This window comes from Rhinolophus sinicus, linkage group LG05 (genome assembly GCF_036562045.2).
Source record: "Rhinolophus sinicus isolate RSC01 linkage group LG05, ASM3656204v1, whole genome shotgun sequence".
NCBI classification, from domain to species: Eukaryota; Metazoa; Chordata; class Mammalia; order Chiroptera; family Rhinolophidae; genus Rhinolophus; species Rhinolophus sinicus.
Window position 1 is genome coordinate 175,229,384 of NC_133755.1, and position 17,272 is coordinate 175,246,655.

Here is a 17,272-nt window from a genome sequence, read left to right on the forward strand (position 1 = left end):
ACTGTACTACATCGAACATGCTTCCTGGGAGGCACGTGAATGTTCATGGGTACACGCACGTATTTACAAGGGAAATTGCTGGGTCAGAAGTCAGTGCATCTTTAAACTTAGTGGGGAAACTGCTTTCTAAAACTTCTTCAGAAATAAAAAAGAGGAAGAAGCTAAACCTGGATCATTTCTTCAATTTTGAAGTATGAGCAAAAAGTCCAGGGTAAAGTGAAGTGAGAAATGGGGCCTGGAGTCTTGCTCCTTTCACATTTAAGGGATGCGGAAGTCACTGCTCAAACCCTGTATCAGAGCCGTTCCCTCAAATAAATACTTAATGTAAACGAATCCTTTTTAGCTGTGCTTTCTCTCTCCAGTGATGTTTGAAAGCAATCAGTTTTTTGAAAATTGGAATAAATTTTTTGCTATTGTGTGTGTTCACGCTCCACTTTAAGATCTTCTTTATTTAGAAGTGAGTGAAATAAGTTCTTGTTTTGAAATAAGCAGAAAAGCTCTGATCCCAGGAATTTTCTGGAGATTCCCATTTAGTTTAGTGATATTCTTTTTATTCAAAGCAAACCAAAGGTCCTGGGCATTTGCTGGGCATTGATGCCTCAAAGGTTAGCTGGTCCTCGCCGGGGGGTGCTGCTGTTACTGTGGCGTTTGGTACTGTCGCTTGTTGGATGGAGCCACCGGTACTCAAGATTTGGATGGTACAAGTAATTTCTACTGTGTAATGTGTCCCTTCATTGCTTTAACATTTTATAGAATAACAACTTGGTTTAGTAATCCGTTGAACAGCATTCATTCATTCAACAAACACGTACTGACTGGCGGCCCTCTTCCAGGAAGCAGACCCTGAGTGTGGGAGCTTACAGTCTAGTGGTGAGGACAGAGAATACACACAGGAACGCATAATTAAGGGGTTCACTAACTAAATCAGATCATCTCCCCTGTGGTGAAATAAAATTGGAACTGGCATGAGAATGGTGGGTGGGGCTATGCCCCGTTAGTTAGGCTGGTCAGGGGAGGGTGGCATGCGAGCTAGACAGGCTTTGTATCCTCAACGCTCAGCACTTAGTTCCTGGTACTCGATAACTTGGTTAAATTTCACTTGCATCTAACGATCTGGTTATCTTATTTACCCTGAATATGGTTCAGAGCTAAGAGATCGACAAAAAGACTCAGTAGCCAAAATTGATTTCACAAAACTTAAGGCAATTAAAGTGCTTCCCTCATGGATGGGTCTCCTGGGCCTTCATAATTTTAGCAATGTAGTGGGTTTCTGAGTCCTCAGCAGATTCCAGTGAGGGTCGAGATCAGGGTGACGAGCAATGGCTGAGTGCCCTGATGGCATGTGAGAAGACAGCTCGCAGAGCAGAGCTGTGCTCCGATGTGTGCAGACAGCATGCAGCAGTGGGCTCTGGGGCCTGTCGATTTCTGTTTCATAATAATGATTATTTGGTTTAAGATTTCAGAAAAGCATATAATAGATCTTTGAAAGCCCTGCATCTAAATTGATGAAAACAAAAACAATATTGGTCATTAAAGAATTAGGTTTTGATTCCAGACAGTTGAGGTATTGTATTTAATGGTTTTAAAGGTAAAACTTCAGAAATAATTAATATTTTAGATCTAAAACGGCACCTTGTATTTTAATAAGTAATAGTAGCATCTGTGTAGAATTCCGAGTAGGATTATTACGTTGCTGGTTATAATATTCATATGGATTAACAGATAAGGTAGCCCCATTGTCCAGATGGAGACGTAAGACAGATATCATTATTGACCATATGTGCACAACTGAAGGACGTTAGGATTTGGGTTTAGATTTTATGTTTCTAGCTCCGAGACTCTCAGGTGAACTGGAGTTAGTGTTCTCTACGTGGCTCCCATTAAGGACAGGGGACCAGATGATGGGCACGAGAGCCCAGGGCTCCCCGACGGCCTGTTGTGCTGCGTTGTCAGCCACAGTGTGAGGTGCCTATTAGGTGGGTACCCAGTGGATAGAGCACGGATCTGAAAGGACAGCGAGAGGCTTTTAATTGTGGAAGACGGTAAGAACGTCCCCCAAGCAGAGGCGTTTGATGGCTCCCCCTCTGAGGTTTGCTGTGTTCTGCACCTTTTGCTTGGCTCCGTTGGACATTCGCTTGTACTCTCCCCGCCCTCCCTGCCTCTGAGTCTGCCTCCCCTGCACCCCAACCTGCCCCAGAGCTTTTCAGAGCTGAAATAGATAAAGATTCTAGTACGTTGGTGACTCCTCTAGTGTTAGTAGACGCCTGTAATATGTCCTGTTGTTTTGCTTAGAAATAAAGCGCGACCCCCCCCCCCCACCAACAACACTTCCATATTGTGTGTAAGGGTTTCTGTAAACCAGAAAGTAAACATATTACAGTGCAATTCAGAGGGGAGTTGCCGCTGTGTTGACTGAGCTTTACAGCCATTTTAACACTGGCAAAAGTGTTATCCTAACTGCTTCAAATCCAACTGCAAAGATGCTTGTGTGAAATAGAGTATTAGATATCAAATCTAACATATGGGTGTTGAACGGGAGGATGTGTGTTGTGGTAGTTAGTGTATGGTATTCTAGCATGTGGAGTTGTATTTTATGGAAATTCTTTGGCTTGGCTTATGGCAGGGACATACATTCATTCTGAGATACCAAGCTGTAAAATAAACACAAGCAAAGAATTCAACTGAGCTGTTAAATGATTTTCGGTACAAACTTGTCTGCTCTTCTACTAACTGAAGGTCTGTGATGAGAGGGATTTGTGGGCCATTGTAGCCAAGTATTTTGTGATCATTGCTTACAGATCTCAAAAAGAATCTCAATTGGGTCAAAAGGAATATGAACTTGATAACGTTTTGCCTTTTCCTTCATTGTATGTGTTATGAATTGCTGTGCTAATCGGTTTTAGAGGCAGAGTATTTAATATTGTCTTTTTGTCATTCCCTCTTTTTCTTCATTCAGCATTCTATAGTGAATTTGTTTTTGAAATGTGTATCTGGACTGATCACTGAATTCTTAAGTGTGTGGGCTGATGGGGCTCAAGCTCTTGGCGTTCTCAAACGGACCATATTGTGTTATTAACTCCACCATTCTCGTCTCTCGAGTGATTTTTGCCATCCTCATATCTTGTTTGTCTTCTCCTGATCTCTCTCCCAATTAGAAAAAAAAAACCCAATAGATTTCTAGTTTGAAAAAAAAAAATTATCAATGGTGTACTTACTTCATGAAGAAGTACTTTCCTTTACACAATGATTTCTAGGATTTTTAGGTTCATGTGAATTAGAGATGCAGAAGACTCATTTTGGGCCATATTTATGTTTGTATCTCTAGTTTTTGCAGTGCAGTATACTTCGCTTTGCATCATTACCTGTTTTATCAACTGGTAACATGCTATCCTTGCATTACATATGCGTATCCTTCCTTCAAGAACTCATATTGATGCGTGTATTGTTTGATATTCATAGTATTATTTTCTAAAGGTGTTTCTTTTGATTGTAAAGCAATGTAGTTTCTTTTTAGCAAAAGCAGTCAGTGGAATTGCTAACATAACTGCTATGGTATGTGCTGCAAATGTAATTGGGAAGTTCTGACCTTAGTTGAAACTCACATGCACCCTGTACATGCACCCAAACCACAAACGTTCTACAAAATACTCGTTATTGAACTTGGGTTGCTGGAGTCCATTTTCATTGTGAGTGGTGCATGAGAATGGATTAGCATAATGCTTCTTTGACTTTCTTAGCAGAGACTATTTTTTAATGTCAGTATTAAGAGCTCCCCCTCCCCCACACACATATACACACACTGGGTTTTTATGCAGTTAATCAATATTTGATATCTGATAAAATGTTATTTTTTAAAGCAAAGTCAAATTATCTTTTGACTTCATTGATAGTATAGGAATAGAAGGCAGTATGTCGATTTATGTAAGGGAGAGATTATTAAAAATATTGAATTCAGTTGCTTAGCGAAGAACCCTCTTCATGTTGCTGAATTGAAACCGTGTTTGATTTCACTGGATTGCACTTTCTGACTTTCTCTCTTTCTTTGCCTGACTTTTGGACAGATGCCCCCTCAGTACGGACAGCAAGGTGTGAGTGGTTACTGCCAGCAGGGCCAGCAGCCTTACTACAACCAGCAGCCGCCGCCGCCGCACCTTCCGCCCCAGGCTCAGTACCTGCAGTCCCAGTCCCAGCAGAGGTACCAGCCGCAGCAGGTGAGGCCCCTCTGATGCCCACGTCTCTCTTCTGTCCTCAAGGGCCCGACGGGCTTTGACGTGGCCTCCTGTTCCATTTTAAAAATCTTGTTTTCATTGAGAAAAAAAGTAGTTAGAGAAAATGCAAGACTGTAACCTAATCTGAACTGTTCGTTCGTTTGTTTGTTTATGGGTGGATGTTTGAGATTGAAGGGTAGGAAGAATGACTAGTTTAATATCTTCTGACATTCCTGGATAGTGACAGCAGAAAATGTCAGTCCTTTCATGTTCTTTGTCATTTGTGTTCTGCATCTTTCAAGAAAGTACTCTGTCACTTTGAGGCTTATTCAGGAAAACGGTTTTATTGATCATTTAATCTTTGCTAGTTGGCACATTCATGGTATTTTTATCTTGAGCTTTTTTTGTTTTTGTTTTAATGGTAAGTGCCACTATATCAAAACGTTGTTGCCTTTGGCAGTTATTCTTCTTAAAGTAGCTTATAAACAGATAATCACTTCAATTACAATATATTAAAATACTAAAGGGAATCGTGTACTTTAAGTATATTAAGCAGTTTCTAGTTTAAATTAGCCTCATTAAGTAACTCTGGGAGGTAATTGGGATATACATTTCAGTTTCCATGACTTGTACAAAATAGTAAATATACATTTGGTAAAATGATTCAGTTTCATCTTGTTTTAGAGACTGTCACTGAGTGATATGAAAAGGCGTTGTGAGCTAGGGTCCCTCACTTTGAATCCAGATGAAACTTTGATAGCACTTCCAGTCATAGCATCATAATGTAACTTTCCATTTCACCTTTTCCTGTCTCCTTTCTCTTCTATGTGGGGTAGGTGTGGGGAAGAGAGTGACATTGACTATTTAGTTTTTAAGGTACTTCTTACACATTTTGAAGAGGTTGTTGATACTAAGCAAACTGTATAACTATATGAAACTTAATTTTAATAAATTCTGGTGATTTCTTAAGTATTATCTTGGGTTCATTGGAATCTCCCCATATAACTTTTAATTAAGTGTTCTAAAGGGCATTTTGACTTAAAATATGTTAAAACATGTTAAATCCTGTCTTTTGCATATATGATTTCAAAATTTTGGTATTGTATAAAGGGATTTATAGAGGTAGGAATGTACATTATTTCAGAGTTATTTGGTTTAGTCTTTTATTAAAATGTGGGAAAAATAAAAACCCCTTTCTTATTTCTTTTTAAGTGTGAGAGACTGGTATCTGGGTTTATGATATATAAAGTTATAGGCTTTTCAAGGGCCTTCAGAGCCTTATTGAACTTCTCTGTAGACATAGACTGTTTTGTCATGTGCTTAAAATTTAAGGACTCAATAGAGAAATTACTCATTTTACTTTGGTGTGCTAAAATGAATCTGCTTGTAAAACCAGTTTGATTAAGGATTCTGCGTGCCTGTCATTTCCTTTAAGACCAAGCTCAAAATTTATTTCCTTTATGAAGCAATCACTATGACTTCTACCACATGGCAATTAGTTATTTAATATCCGTCACATTTAAATATTTAAAGCATACTACAGGTATAATATTTTAATGAATAGCATTTTAATGGGCTTAGTTTAGGTCTATTTTATGCTTTGATTGATACTACTGTTACTTTATTGATTTGAATACAATAAAATTATATGGCAGGAAATACTATATAACCATGACTCTTTAACGTAAATATTTTTGTTTTTGTATATTCTGAGGAAAACCAAATATTCCTCAAAGTATGTTTGGAATATTGTCTTGTTTTCATACTCTTCATACTGTCTTAAGTTTTTTCTCAATTCATTACACGTGTTATAGGACAAAAAAGTGGAAGTTGGAGACATTTAGGCTGCCTAATCAGAGGGTCTGCTTTGACAGGAACGGTTTGTTCAGATTGATTTAAAAAATTTCCCTAGGAAACAAGATCTCGTATTTTAGATAGAGCTAGCACCTACAAAAGCACAATAATTCCACCAAATCTATCCCAAAACGAAGTAAAAATAAGCAATAGAATATTTTCAAAATCAAGCTGAATTTTAATAAGAATTTGTAATACTTATTTCACATACATTTAAAAACCAAAGAAGCTCAACTATGTTTAATGTAATAAGTCAGTTTTTCATAACAGACAAAACATTCCTTCCTGCAGACTTCCCTTTTGTTTGGACAGAGCATACAAAGCATACATAGATTTTATATTAGGGAATCCATCAGCAAATAATACTTTGTGTCTTTTGTCAATGTGATGGATACAAAAGGTAATTTTAGGGTTCCAGTAAGATACTTCACTTGTGTCCTTAACATTTTAAAATGTGTGATGTTTTGAATAATCAATACATTTATTGTTTCAAAATTAAAGAGGATGTAGGTAAGTCTCCCATGCAGTGCTTCCTAATTCACCACTCACCTCACCCTTTGCCAGGTAACCACTTTGTTTATGGTATGTCTTTCTGGAGTTTCTTTATACAAAGTAGCAAAATACCATAAATTAATTTTTACCCAAATGGTGGCACGCTGCAACATGCTATATGTACTCTTCTGTTCTTTGTCACCCCTCCCTCACTCACTAAAATATATGTTCTATAAATCTCTCCAAAAGCAATCCTTCATTCTTTTTTATAGCATCATTCCATTTTTTTATATATTTAACCAGATAAATTTTGATGGGCTTTTAGATTATTTTTAGTTATTTGCAATTTAGATAATACCACCATGATAAACTTTGAATATGTGCCATTTCATAAATGTGCAAGCGTATGTGTAGGCTAAATTCCTAGAAGTCACACTGCTGTGTCAATGTGTATATGCAGTTATAATTTTGGTAAATATTGCCAGATTGTTCCTCGTAGGGGTTGTACTAATTTATACTTCCGCCATTGATGTGTGAGAGTTCCTGTTTCCTTACACATGTACCAACAGCGGAGTTTTAAGAAGTTTCTGGATTTTTGCCAACCTCATAATGTTGTTTTAATTTGCATTTATCTTGTTATGAGTGATGGTTAAAAGTGTTTACATTTCCTTTTTTTCTGGACTGTAAACTCATGTCTTTTTGTCTTTAAATTTTGTTGAGTTGTTGGTCATTTAAAAATTGATTTATAAAAACTCTTTATATATTAGGGATACTGGACCTTTGTGATTAGAATTAGTACCCTCCCTCCCAACCCCCCGCCTGCCCCCATCTCATCATTTGTCTTTTGACATTAATTATGGTACATTTTTTGTTTTGGTCATGCAGAGAGGCTTTTAAATTAAAAAAAAAGTTATGTAGTCAAAATTACCAATCTTTTATGATCTTTGGATTTTATTTTCAGTGGGAGTATGAGCCTTCATACTTAAAAGTACAAAGGAACTCTCCCATGTTATAGTAGTTTCACAGATTCACTTTTTACATTTCACTTACTCTAATCAATGGAGAGAGGTATAATCCAATTTCACTGTCTTTTTCTAGATGGCCCTTTGGTTGTTTAAGTACCATTCCTTGTGTAGGCTATTTCATTAGGACTCTCCAGAGACACAGAACCAATAGGATAGCGTATGTATACACATTCAGTATATGTTTACACATCTAATTGATTAAAATAAAAAGATTTATTATAAAGAACTGGCTAATGTAACTATGGAGGCAGGCAAGTCCAAAATCCACAGTGTGGGCTGGCATGCTGGTGCCTCGGGAGAGCCAGTGTTCCAGATCTAGTCCAAAGGCTGGCAGAAGGGAGAACCAGGAGAGCCTGTGTGAAGGTGAAGTCCAAAGGCAGTCTGCTGGAGAATTCCCTCTTGCTTGGCGAGGCTGGTCTTTTTGCTCTTTTCAGGCCTTCACTGGTTGGATGAGGTAAACCTACATTATGGAGAGCAATCTATTTAAAGTCACTGATGTAAATGTTAATTTCATCACAAAACACTCCAAGGTGACACATAAAATTAACTATTAAGTTACCTTTTCCAGTTGATTGGAAATGCCATTTTTATTAATTGCTACATTCCCTTAGGTACAGTGTGTAGGGTTATTCTGTTTTTGTTTTTTTAATGGATCCTATTAATGCACCAGCACTGTTTTTATTATTTTTCAGTATCTGGTAGGATTAGTGTATCTTCATTAAATTCATTAGTCTTTTTTTCCCCCCCCAGAGTTTTCTTGCCTATTTGTGTTTGCTTATTTTTTCATATACGTTTCATTTCTTACCATGCTTTTTCCTACGAATTTAATCCTTTTTGCTGTTGTTATAATGGGATCTATTTTTTTCATTATATCTTTTTCTGTGAAATGGATGATACTTATAAGAGTAGCAGTAGAACAAAAAGAAATTCCACATTTGGACAATTTTTGCCTTGTGGAAGCCCACCAACCACAGACCAGGAACGCACTTGTAATAAAACAAGTTTGACTTAAGAAGCTTGGATTGTGCGCGCCAGGAGAATGCACTCCTGAGGGTCTCAGCGCATCGTGGGAAGCTGTGGGGCCTGGGGGTTTCTAGGGTTGGGACGAGAGCTGGGTGGTTCTAAGAGGGATTAGGAAAGTGGAGGTTCCATCCTGGATTGGCTGCTCTCAAAAAGCTGGGGCATTTGGTGATTAGCTGTCTTAATTTTTATCCATGAGACAGGAGGATTGAAGTGGGACCAGTTGTCATTGGGAGAGAAGCATCTGCCACTTAGAGAAAGACAGGAGAGGTGGATGGTTACTCGTTTTGTTGTCAATAAGTGACTTAGCCCAACTCTGTTTCAGCACTGGCTGTGTGTTGTGAGGATGCTTCAGTCGGCTTGTTCTCATGGCCGGTTTCCTTTTTCTTCCCACATTCCCATTCCACCATCCATCGTTCTTCTTCCTGAATGACGTCCCTCTCTGTTTCTTTGTTTGTTTAGGTAGTTTTTAATTTCTTTCGTAACATTCTTTAAAAAGAGCTGTTGTACTTTTTTTGTTAGAATTATTGCTATATACCTTATATACTTGCTGTATAAATTGCTTTCAAAATGATATTTTCTCATTGCTACTGGTGTATACAAATGAACTTTGTATGTTAATATTTTTAGCTAGTGACCGGTTAAGTTCTTGTTAATTCTATTAACTCTATCCTTTGTAGATTCTCTTAAGTTTTCTCAGTTAAAAAAAATTGCTTTAAAAAAAAAATCACTCTCTTCCCTTTATTGCCTTTCTACAGACTAGCTTCTCCAATGTACTGTTTAACAGAACTGTCCATGCTTGTATTCTCTCTGATTTAAAAGAAGGCTTTCAGCATTTCATCATTAATTATAATGTTTACCCCTTCCCCCTTTTTTTGTGGCTGTCCACTGTTGGGCAAGGATGTTGCCTTTTTTTTTTCTAGTTTGCTAAGAGCTTTTATCATGAATCGATGCTGAATTTTATCTTATGTGTCTTTTTATACCTGTTGAGATCACTTTTTCTCTTTCAATCTGTTATTGGGGTAAATGATGTATGTTTGATTTTTAAACCAAACATGCATTCTGGTATAACCTAGCTAATGATATGTATTACCTTTTTGTACATCACTGAGTTCAGTTTGCTGACATTGATTTAGGTTTCTGGAATCAGTGTTCACGAATGAGATTGAACTGTAACTATCCTATGAGGTTTTGGTATTTGTATTACGGAGTTTTGTAAAATGAATTGGAGACTAATCCCTTTTTAAATTTACTGGAATAGTTTATGTTAAAGTTTGGAATTACATATTTTTAAAATATTTGGTAGAAGTGTCTGTAAAGCCATAAAAGATTGTGTAGCCCTTGATGTTTAGCTTTTGTCCCATTCCTGATTTTTGATCTTTGGTCTTATTATTTTTTTGTGAGTGTAGGCATATTCAGGTAATCAATTTTTTCTTGAGTTGGTATTTTGCTTATATATCCTTATATATTAGGAGTTTATCCATTTCCTTCGGCTTTTCAAGTTTATTAACATAAAGTTGTTCTTAGTAGTCTCTATTACTTTAATTTCTATAATATCCAGAGGTAAGGCATTTTAATTCATGATGTTTTTTTCTTTTTTTTTTTATTCTTTTTTTTTTTTTTAATTAGTTTCAGGTGCACAAGACAAAGCAAAACTTAGACGTTTATCATTTATATCCCTCACACTGTGTGAACCCCCCTCTCCCCATCCACTATCCCTCTGTACGTTCCCAAAACCTCTCACTCTTTTATTCTTGATTAACCTTGCCCAGTGGTTCACCTTTCCAAAGCAACTTTGGTCGTTGTCCTCTCTACCACGTTTTTTTTCCTTAAGTTTAATTCAATTTTATTTATATTTTGATTGTGTCTTGCTTTCTCTTTTATTGATGTTCATTTTGTTGTTCTTTTTTAAAAATTATTTTCAATCAAGTGATTGAATGCTTAGCTTAGTTGAAAGTTTTTGTCTGATGAAGTCAACTACAAGACTAAAAATTTTCCTCTTCATTACTGCTTTGGCTGAATTTCTCAAATTTTGATATGCATTATTTATGTTCTCTTTTAGTTCTAAGGATTTTCTCATTTCTTTCTTTGTTTTTTGAAGATAGTTTTATTGAGGCCTGGGTTTATGTTCTGATTCCTCAGAATAATTGGTATATGCTTTTGCCATATTGCCTATGGGCACTAGTCATCTGGAACTGTACTTTGTGTTTTATTTTGTAAAGTTTTATTATTAAAAAATTCTTAATATGCTGATAAATGGAATGATGTAATGAGCATTCACATGCCACCATAATTATTTCCATATACTAACCTAGTCATATTCAGATATCCCTAGTTGTCCCTAGAAAGCCTTTATAATGAGTTTGTTTCAAGCAGAATTCAAAAAAGGTTAATACAGTGATTTGGTTTGTTTTATCTAGAGCGGTTCTCTCTTCCTCCCATTCCCATTCATGCGTTTGGCTTGTTTAAAAACTGAGTCATTTGTCCTGTGAAATGGCTCTGGCCGATTGTTTTCTCCTGATGTGGCTTCACTTGTTCACTAGTCCCTCTGTTTCCTATAAATTGCAAGTTAGTTCTGAAGGCTTGAAGATTAAACATTTTTGTTTGTGGTTGTGGTAAATCATGTCCCCAACATTTAGGGCACTGCGCCTGTTGAAAGGAGGGGTCTGTGACCCTCCCTTTGAGTGAAGAAAACTCTAAATGGTTGTAGCGCCAGTTTTTCTGGCGACTGTCGGCTGCCTTCCATAGAAGCGGAGACTGCAGAGACGTCACGAAGACAAGCCTTGCCATTTGTACTCTGTCCAAATTCCTCACCCAGAAAACCTGTGAGCATCACACATGCTGGTGGCTTTAAGCCACCGCGTTTGGGTGTCTCGTTACGTATCATTACTGACTGCCATGGTTTGAGTCCTCCATAAGTGGCGCTATGAGTGTATTACTTCAAGATAAACATAATGTTTTGTCGTCCCACAATGATGGTAAGAGTGATTGGAGGATTCAGGTGCTCATGCCTCAGGGGCCATTTGAAATGGAATTTTCTCTGTGAGGTTTAGCAGACCACACCATTAAGTGTTAATTTTGATCAGAAAGCCCGGTGATGGTTAGCCTGTGGTTGCTAATTCTCATAGGAGAATTTTTTAATTCCTCCTACTTCTGAGTATTAAGTTCAAGACAAGTATTTCTCTTTTCTCTTTAGTGGGTTTTCATGCTCTTAAATGATTGGTATAGCCCTTCTTAGTCCCTGATTTATGTGAGAGGTATTATCTCGGGTTTTATTCCCCTTTGGCAAAACCTATGTTACGTCCCCTTTTCCCTCTCCCTGGGTAGTCAGCGAATGGAAAGTTACAATCCATAGTAAAAGTCAGCTTCTGCTCTTACTTTCCATGTTCTTGGTTTACTTTCTGTATGTTTCTTGTTTCATTCACATTCACACCAAGTCTGTGATCCATTTACAAAGGCATTTTATTCAATATTTTAGATTTTTAAATCAGACACTTAGAGCATCTAATCTGCCATACTGCTGAAATTGATGCTCTCTTGATATTTTCTAGTTGTTAACTTGACATCCCTTATATAGTTTAAAACTATATAAATATGTAATATAAAAGATAATTTACAACATACAGACAGTACATTCCCATTTTATAATGAAACTTTTCTAATGCCTCCTTTATTCTTTTGAAATAAAATTCATAGATAATATGTTACCTACACAAAATTCGTAGGTAATATGTTACCTACACAAAATTCATAGATAATATGTTACCTACACAAAATTTCAAACAAGTCAGAATAATGCACAAACTGTATACGGAAAAGTGAAAGGAAAGTAGCATATAGTAAAATACTGAATATTTAAGTAAATGCTCAGCATGACTACATTAGAAGACTTTTTACATGTATACGAGTATGTGGAATGACTGAACTTGACAGCTACAAAATGAGACTGATACAGGAGTGTCATATTAGCAACTCATATGTCGGAAGCAGGGTTGTCAGTGGTGACATCTTTTAAGACAGTGAGCAGCTCTTGGTCAGAGACTGAAAGAAACAAAGTACAATCTTCCCTCAATATACACAATAGTTTTATTCCTGGAAAATTCAATATGTAATAAAATTATTTTAAGAATACTTTGTTCTTATATGCAAAATGGAATTGGATTCTAGGCTCAGAGTAATTAGCATTTTGTATTGTTTTGTTTTTAAATCTAAATGAATGTTGGGATTTTTTAAAAGTAGTGTGGGACATGATTATCTGTGGGGTCCATCTCTCCCATATATTCATGAGGGTTGCTTAAGGGAAAGTGTAGCATTCCTACACTATAGCCACTAAGTTTCTTCACATTTCCTCACCCTCAGGACAACTAACTGCTCCCTTGAAATCTTATCAACATACATAAGTTACGTGCTTCCTAATTTTTTTTCAAATAAAATTCATACATAATATGCGTTACCTTTTATATACAAAATTTTAAGCGTCAGTATAATGCTTTAAATGTAATAGGAAGGACAGAAAGTACTTTATAAAATATTGTGTTTTTCCTAAGTAAATGCTCAGACATGTCTACATTAGAAGACTTGTGAAATACTCAGAGGCTTGCCACCCACGCGTGTAATAACCATGAATTCCACTGGTACAAATGAGAGTGAAAAAATACGTTGTTGCGTGAGCAACTGAAAATCAGGAGCAGGAATTTGAACCCATGGGGCTTCTTACCATACAGCAGTAAATATATAAAATGAAAATATAGAACTTTTAAAATAACATATTCACAGAGTTGTTTAATAGAAAAGGTAAATTACCCTAAAGTGTGGAAATACCCTAAATTTGTAAATAAAGTACACACATGGTAAAAATTAGTAAGAATGTTAGCTGTACTATTGAAACTTTCTTTTTTTGTGTGCCTTATTTGCATCTTCTAAATTATAATAAACATGTAATGTATATAACATTTTAATGTATTGGGTAAAGGATGCCACATGAATGAATTATAAAATGTAAGAAATTACCAGTTCCAGCAGGATAGCAGATTAGATAATCTAAATGTTTCTGTTGATCAGAGTAATCTAAAATGGTGGCACGGTTCTTGAAACTCAGTGAAACACCCAGCTAATTCCTAACCTGTTGCTATAATTACTCCTCTGCATATGCTGTTTTTTCCTTCGCGCATACTCGTGAATACATTGTGCTGCCCTCTGCCCTCCCCATCTTACTCACCTACCTAAGCAACCCTGATGAAATCCGTCCCCCCACCTACTCCTACGGAGTGGGGTACGAGGAGAGAAGGAAGACTGTTATTCCTTTCAATTCACGGCCACTAACTTCAGATAACCTTTGCCCTGTGTGTCACTTAACTTTCCCTGGGGCTATTTCACATCCCTGTCTTCAAACCCCACACTCTCCACTTTCAGCTGGTGATGGGGCCTCCTATTTCACTGAAGAAATTCAAGCAGTCAGGAGAACTTACACATGTACAGTCGTCCTCCCCTGGTGGACTCTTGAAACCTCCGTGTTCCTGTGTAAGGCGTGCCCCAGTCGTAGCTTTCCTAAGTCCCTTCTCACTGCTCTGTCAATTTCCCTTCCTATCATTCTCATTCGAATCCAGCATGTCAACGTGCCTGTCATTTCTCTTACCTAATAAAACCCAAAACAAAACAAAAAAACTCCCTTTCTTGACCCAAACCACCAGCCTATTTCTCTTTAGAAATAGGGGCAGCATTTACTGTTTCCCCTGGAATTTACTCCATACAGCTTTATTTCAGCCAATCTACTGAAACAGCTCTTTTTAAAGCCACCAGTGTTCTCCCTATTATAAAATCCAACAGGCAGTTGTCATTCCTCCTTATCACCTTTCAGGAGCATTTGATGCAGAAACTGGTATCTTCCTTCTTGAAGCACCTTCCTTGCTTGATTCCTGGGACACCACTCTGCTGCCTTTCCTTCTGCCCGCTGGCCACTCCTTGTTCTCCTTTGCTGGTTTTTCTTTATCTCCCTGACCTTTCAATGTTGGTCTGTGGTCAGTGTTGGAGCCTCTTCTCTCTGTTCTTTACACACCTTTCCCATGTGATCTCATTCTGTCTCATAGCTTTGAATATCGTCTCGAGGCTTATAACTTTCAAGTGTGTTTCTGCAGTTTACACTTCTCTCCTCCATTATATATACGGGGCGGGGGGGGCAAAAAATGTATACACATGACTTGTATTCATCTTTTGTTATCGGTATACGAGGTTGGACAGTTAAGTTTGGGAACTTGTTGCAACAATGTTGCTAATCTTTTTTGCTATCAGAGGGATTATTCATTATGAATTTGTACCAACTGGACAAACAGTTAACCAAGTTTACTATTTGGAAGTGCTGAAAAGGCTGCGTGAAAAAGTTAGACGACCTGAACTTTTCACCAGCAATTCATGGCTCCTGCATTGCAGCAATTTACCAGCTCACACAGCACTGTCTATGAGGGAGTTTTTAGCCAGTAAACAAATAACTGTACTGGAACACCCTCCCTATTTACCTGATCTGGCCCCCAATAACTTCTTTCTTTTCCCAAAGATAAAGGAAATATTGAAAGGAAGACATTTTGATGACATTCAGGACATTAAGGGTAATATGACAGCTCTGATGGCCATTCCAGAAAAAGAGTTCCAAAATTGCTTTGAAGGGTGGACTAGGCTCTGGCATGGGTGCATAGCTTCCCAAGGGGAGGACTTCAAAGGTGACTGTAATGATATTCAGCAATGAGGTATGCAGCACTTTTTCTAGGATGAGTTCGTGAACTTAATTGTCTGACCTCTATATTGAGTATTCCAATTTGAATATAGTGTTTTCCTTTCTTAAAATGTGTACACATTTATTTTTTGGCACCCTCTGTATATCTGTATACCCTGCTCCTACTCAGCACCTCTAAATGAATATCTCAGCAGGCTTTGAAAATCAGTGTATTCAAAGCAAGATTTCTTAATCCTCACTCTTTCTTCCACAAACCTCTTCTATATTTTCCTCCGTCTTAGTCCTTCCTGACACTTTGTTAAGAAACTTTGAGGTCTTCCTTGACTCTTCTTTCAAAGCCACTTGAACTCCCAATTCTATTCAGAATCTGAGTCCATCTTTCTAGTTCTGTGGCTTGGTCCTTGGGTCAGGCATCCTGGTCTCTTACTCGCGCTGTTCCAGTTGCTCCTAATTGGTTCTCCAGTGCCCTCACCCACTCCCAGCATTCCTCAGCCACAGGCTTTACAGTGACTACTGTATTCTACCAGTTGTGCAACCCCCTTCAAACCCCGCCTCAGTGTTTCTCAGACATCAGGCGCTCATCTCAGGGATCGATCTGTACTTGTTCCCTCTGCTTGGAATGCTCTTCTCCCAGATATCTGCAGGCTTTTTCCCTGGAAGTCTTCCAAGGAAGACGTACTACCTGGAAGTCTGCTCAAATGATACCACATCAGGCAAGCCTTCCCCCACCACTCTGTGTGAAGCATAGCAATTCCCACCCCGTCTTCCTGCACTGGTCGCATTACTGTGCTTTTGTTTTCTCCGTAGCCCCGATCGCTACGTGACATATTACATACTTGTTTTGTTCTCTGTTGTCTGTGGCTCCCCCATTAGAATACAAGCTTTATAAGAGGAAAGATGTTGTTTTGTCGTTGTTGTGTCCCCAGTACCAAGGTCAAGGCTTGGCATAAAGTAGAATATTATTGTTGACTTACTCAAAAAATTTTTTTACAGATCTTTTTGCCCACCCTTATCCACAGTTTAGCTTTCCGTGGTTTCAGTTAACCCATGGTCAACTGTGGTCTGAAAATATTAAATAGAAAATTCCAGAAATAAGTAACTCATAAGTTTTAAATTGGGTTTAAGTAGCGTGATGAAATCTCCCACCATCCCGCTCTCTGTCCCGCCCAGGGCGAGAATCATCCCTTTGTCCAGCGTCTCGATGCTGGAGATGCCACCTGCCCTTTTGTCACTTAGTAGCCATCCTGGTGGTCAGATTGATTGTCCTGTATTGCTGTGCTTGTGTTCAGGTAATACTTATTTTACTTAGTAATGGCTCTGAAGTGTAAGATTAGTGATGCTGGCAATCCATATATGACATAGAGAAGGCCTGAAGTGCTTCCTTTGAGTGAAAAGGTGAGTGCAGTATAAAAAGAAATTGTGTGTGTGTGTGTGTGTGTGTGTGTGTGTGTGTGTGTGTGAGAGAGAGAGAGAGAGAGAAAGAGAGAGAGACCACATTTATATAACTTTCATTGCAGTACATTGTTATACATTGTTACAGTTGTTCTATTTTATGTTTAGTTATTGTTATTAATCTCTTCCTATGCTTGATTTATAAATTAAACTTTATCATAGATATATATGGATGTATAGGAAAAATCTGTGTGTGTGTGTGTATATATATATAAATATATATCATTTGCTGGCACTTAGTAAACAGACTTTACAGTGTTGAAGAAGATAAACATTTACTGCTGGCTCTTTAGGTTTTATAATTTCTTTTGATATCGCAGACAGTGCTTTGTTGAACATTTTATAGCTGACGTGTTTGTGCTTTATGTGTGGGTCCACACAGCAAATGTTACCTTCTATAAACAATGCAAGTTGAATTTCTGGGGGATAGAACAGGCGCATTTTAAAGACTTGGTGTATTTTCCCAAATTCTTCTCCAGGTTTTAACAAATGAT

The 17,272-nt window shown here is 37.7% G+C and overlaps 1 protein-coding gene across 9 annotated transcripts in view; it reads left to right on the top strand.

The window, feature by feature from the left end:
* ARID1B (AT-rich interaction domain 1B) overlaps nt 1-17,272 on the top strand; it is a 397,542-nt gene that overhangs the window by 114,982 nt on the left and 265,288 nt on the right. For 7 of the 9 annotated variants that reach the window (XM_074333739.1, XM_074333744.1, XM_074333742.1 and 4 more), the window contains exon 3: nt 4,062-4,211. The exons of the other annotated variants lie outside the window; for them this stretch is intronic. In XM_074333739.1, the coding sequence (XP_074189840.1) occupies nt 4,062-4,211 (150 nt within the window). The remainder of the gene's footprint in view (nt 1-4,061; nt 4,212-17,272) is intronic. 9 annotated transcript variants of the gene reach the window in all.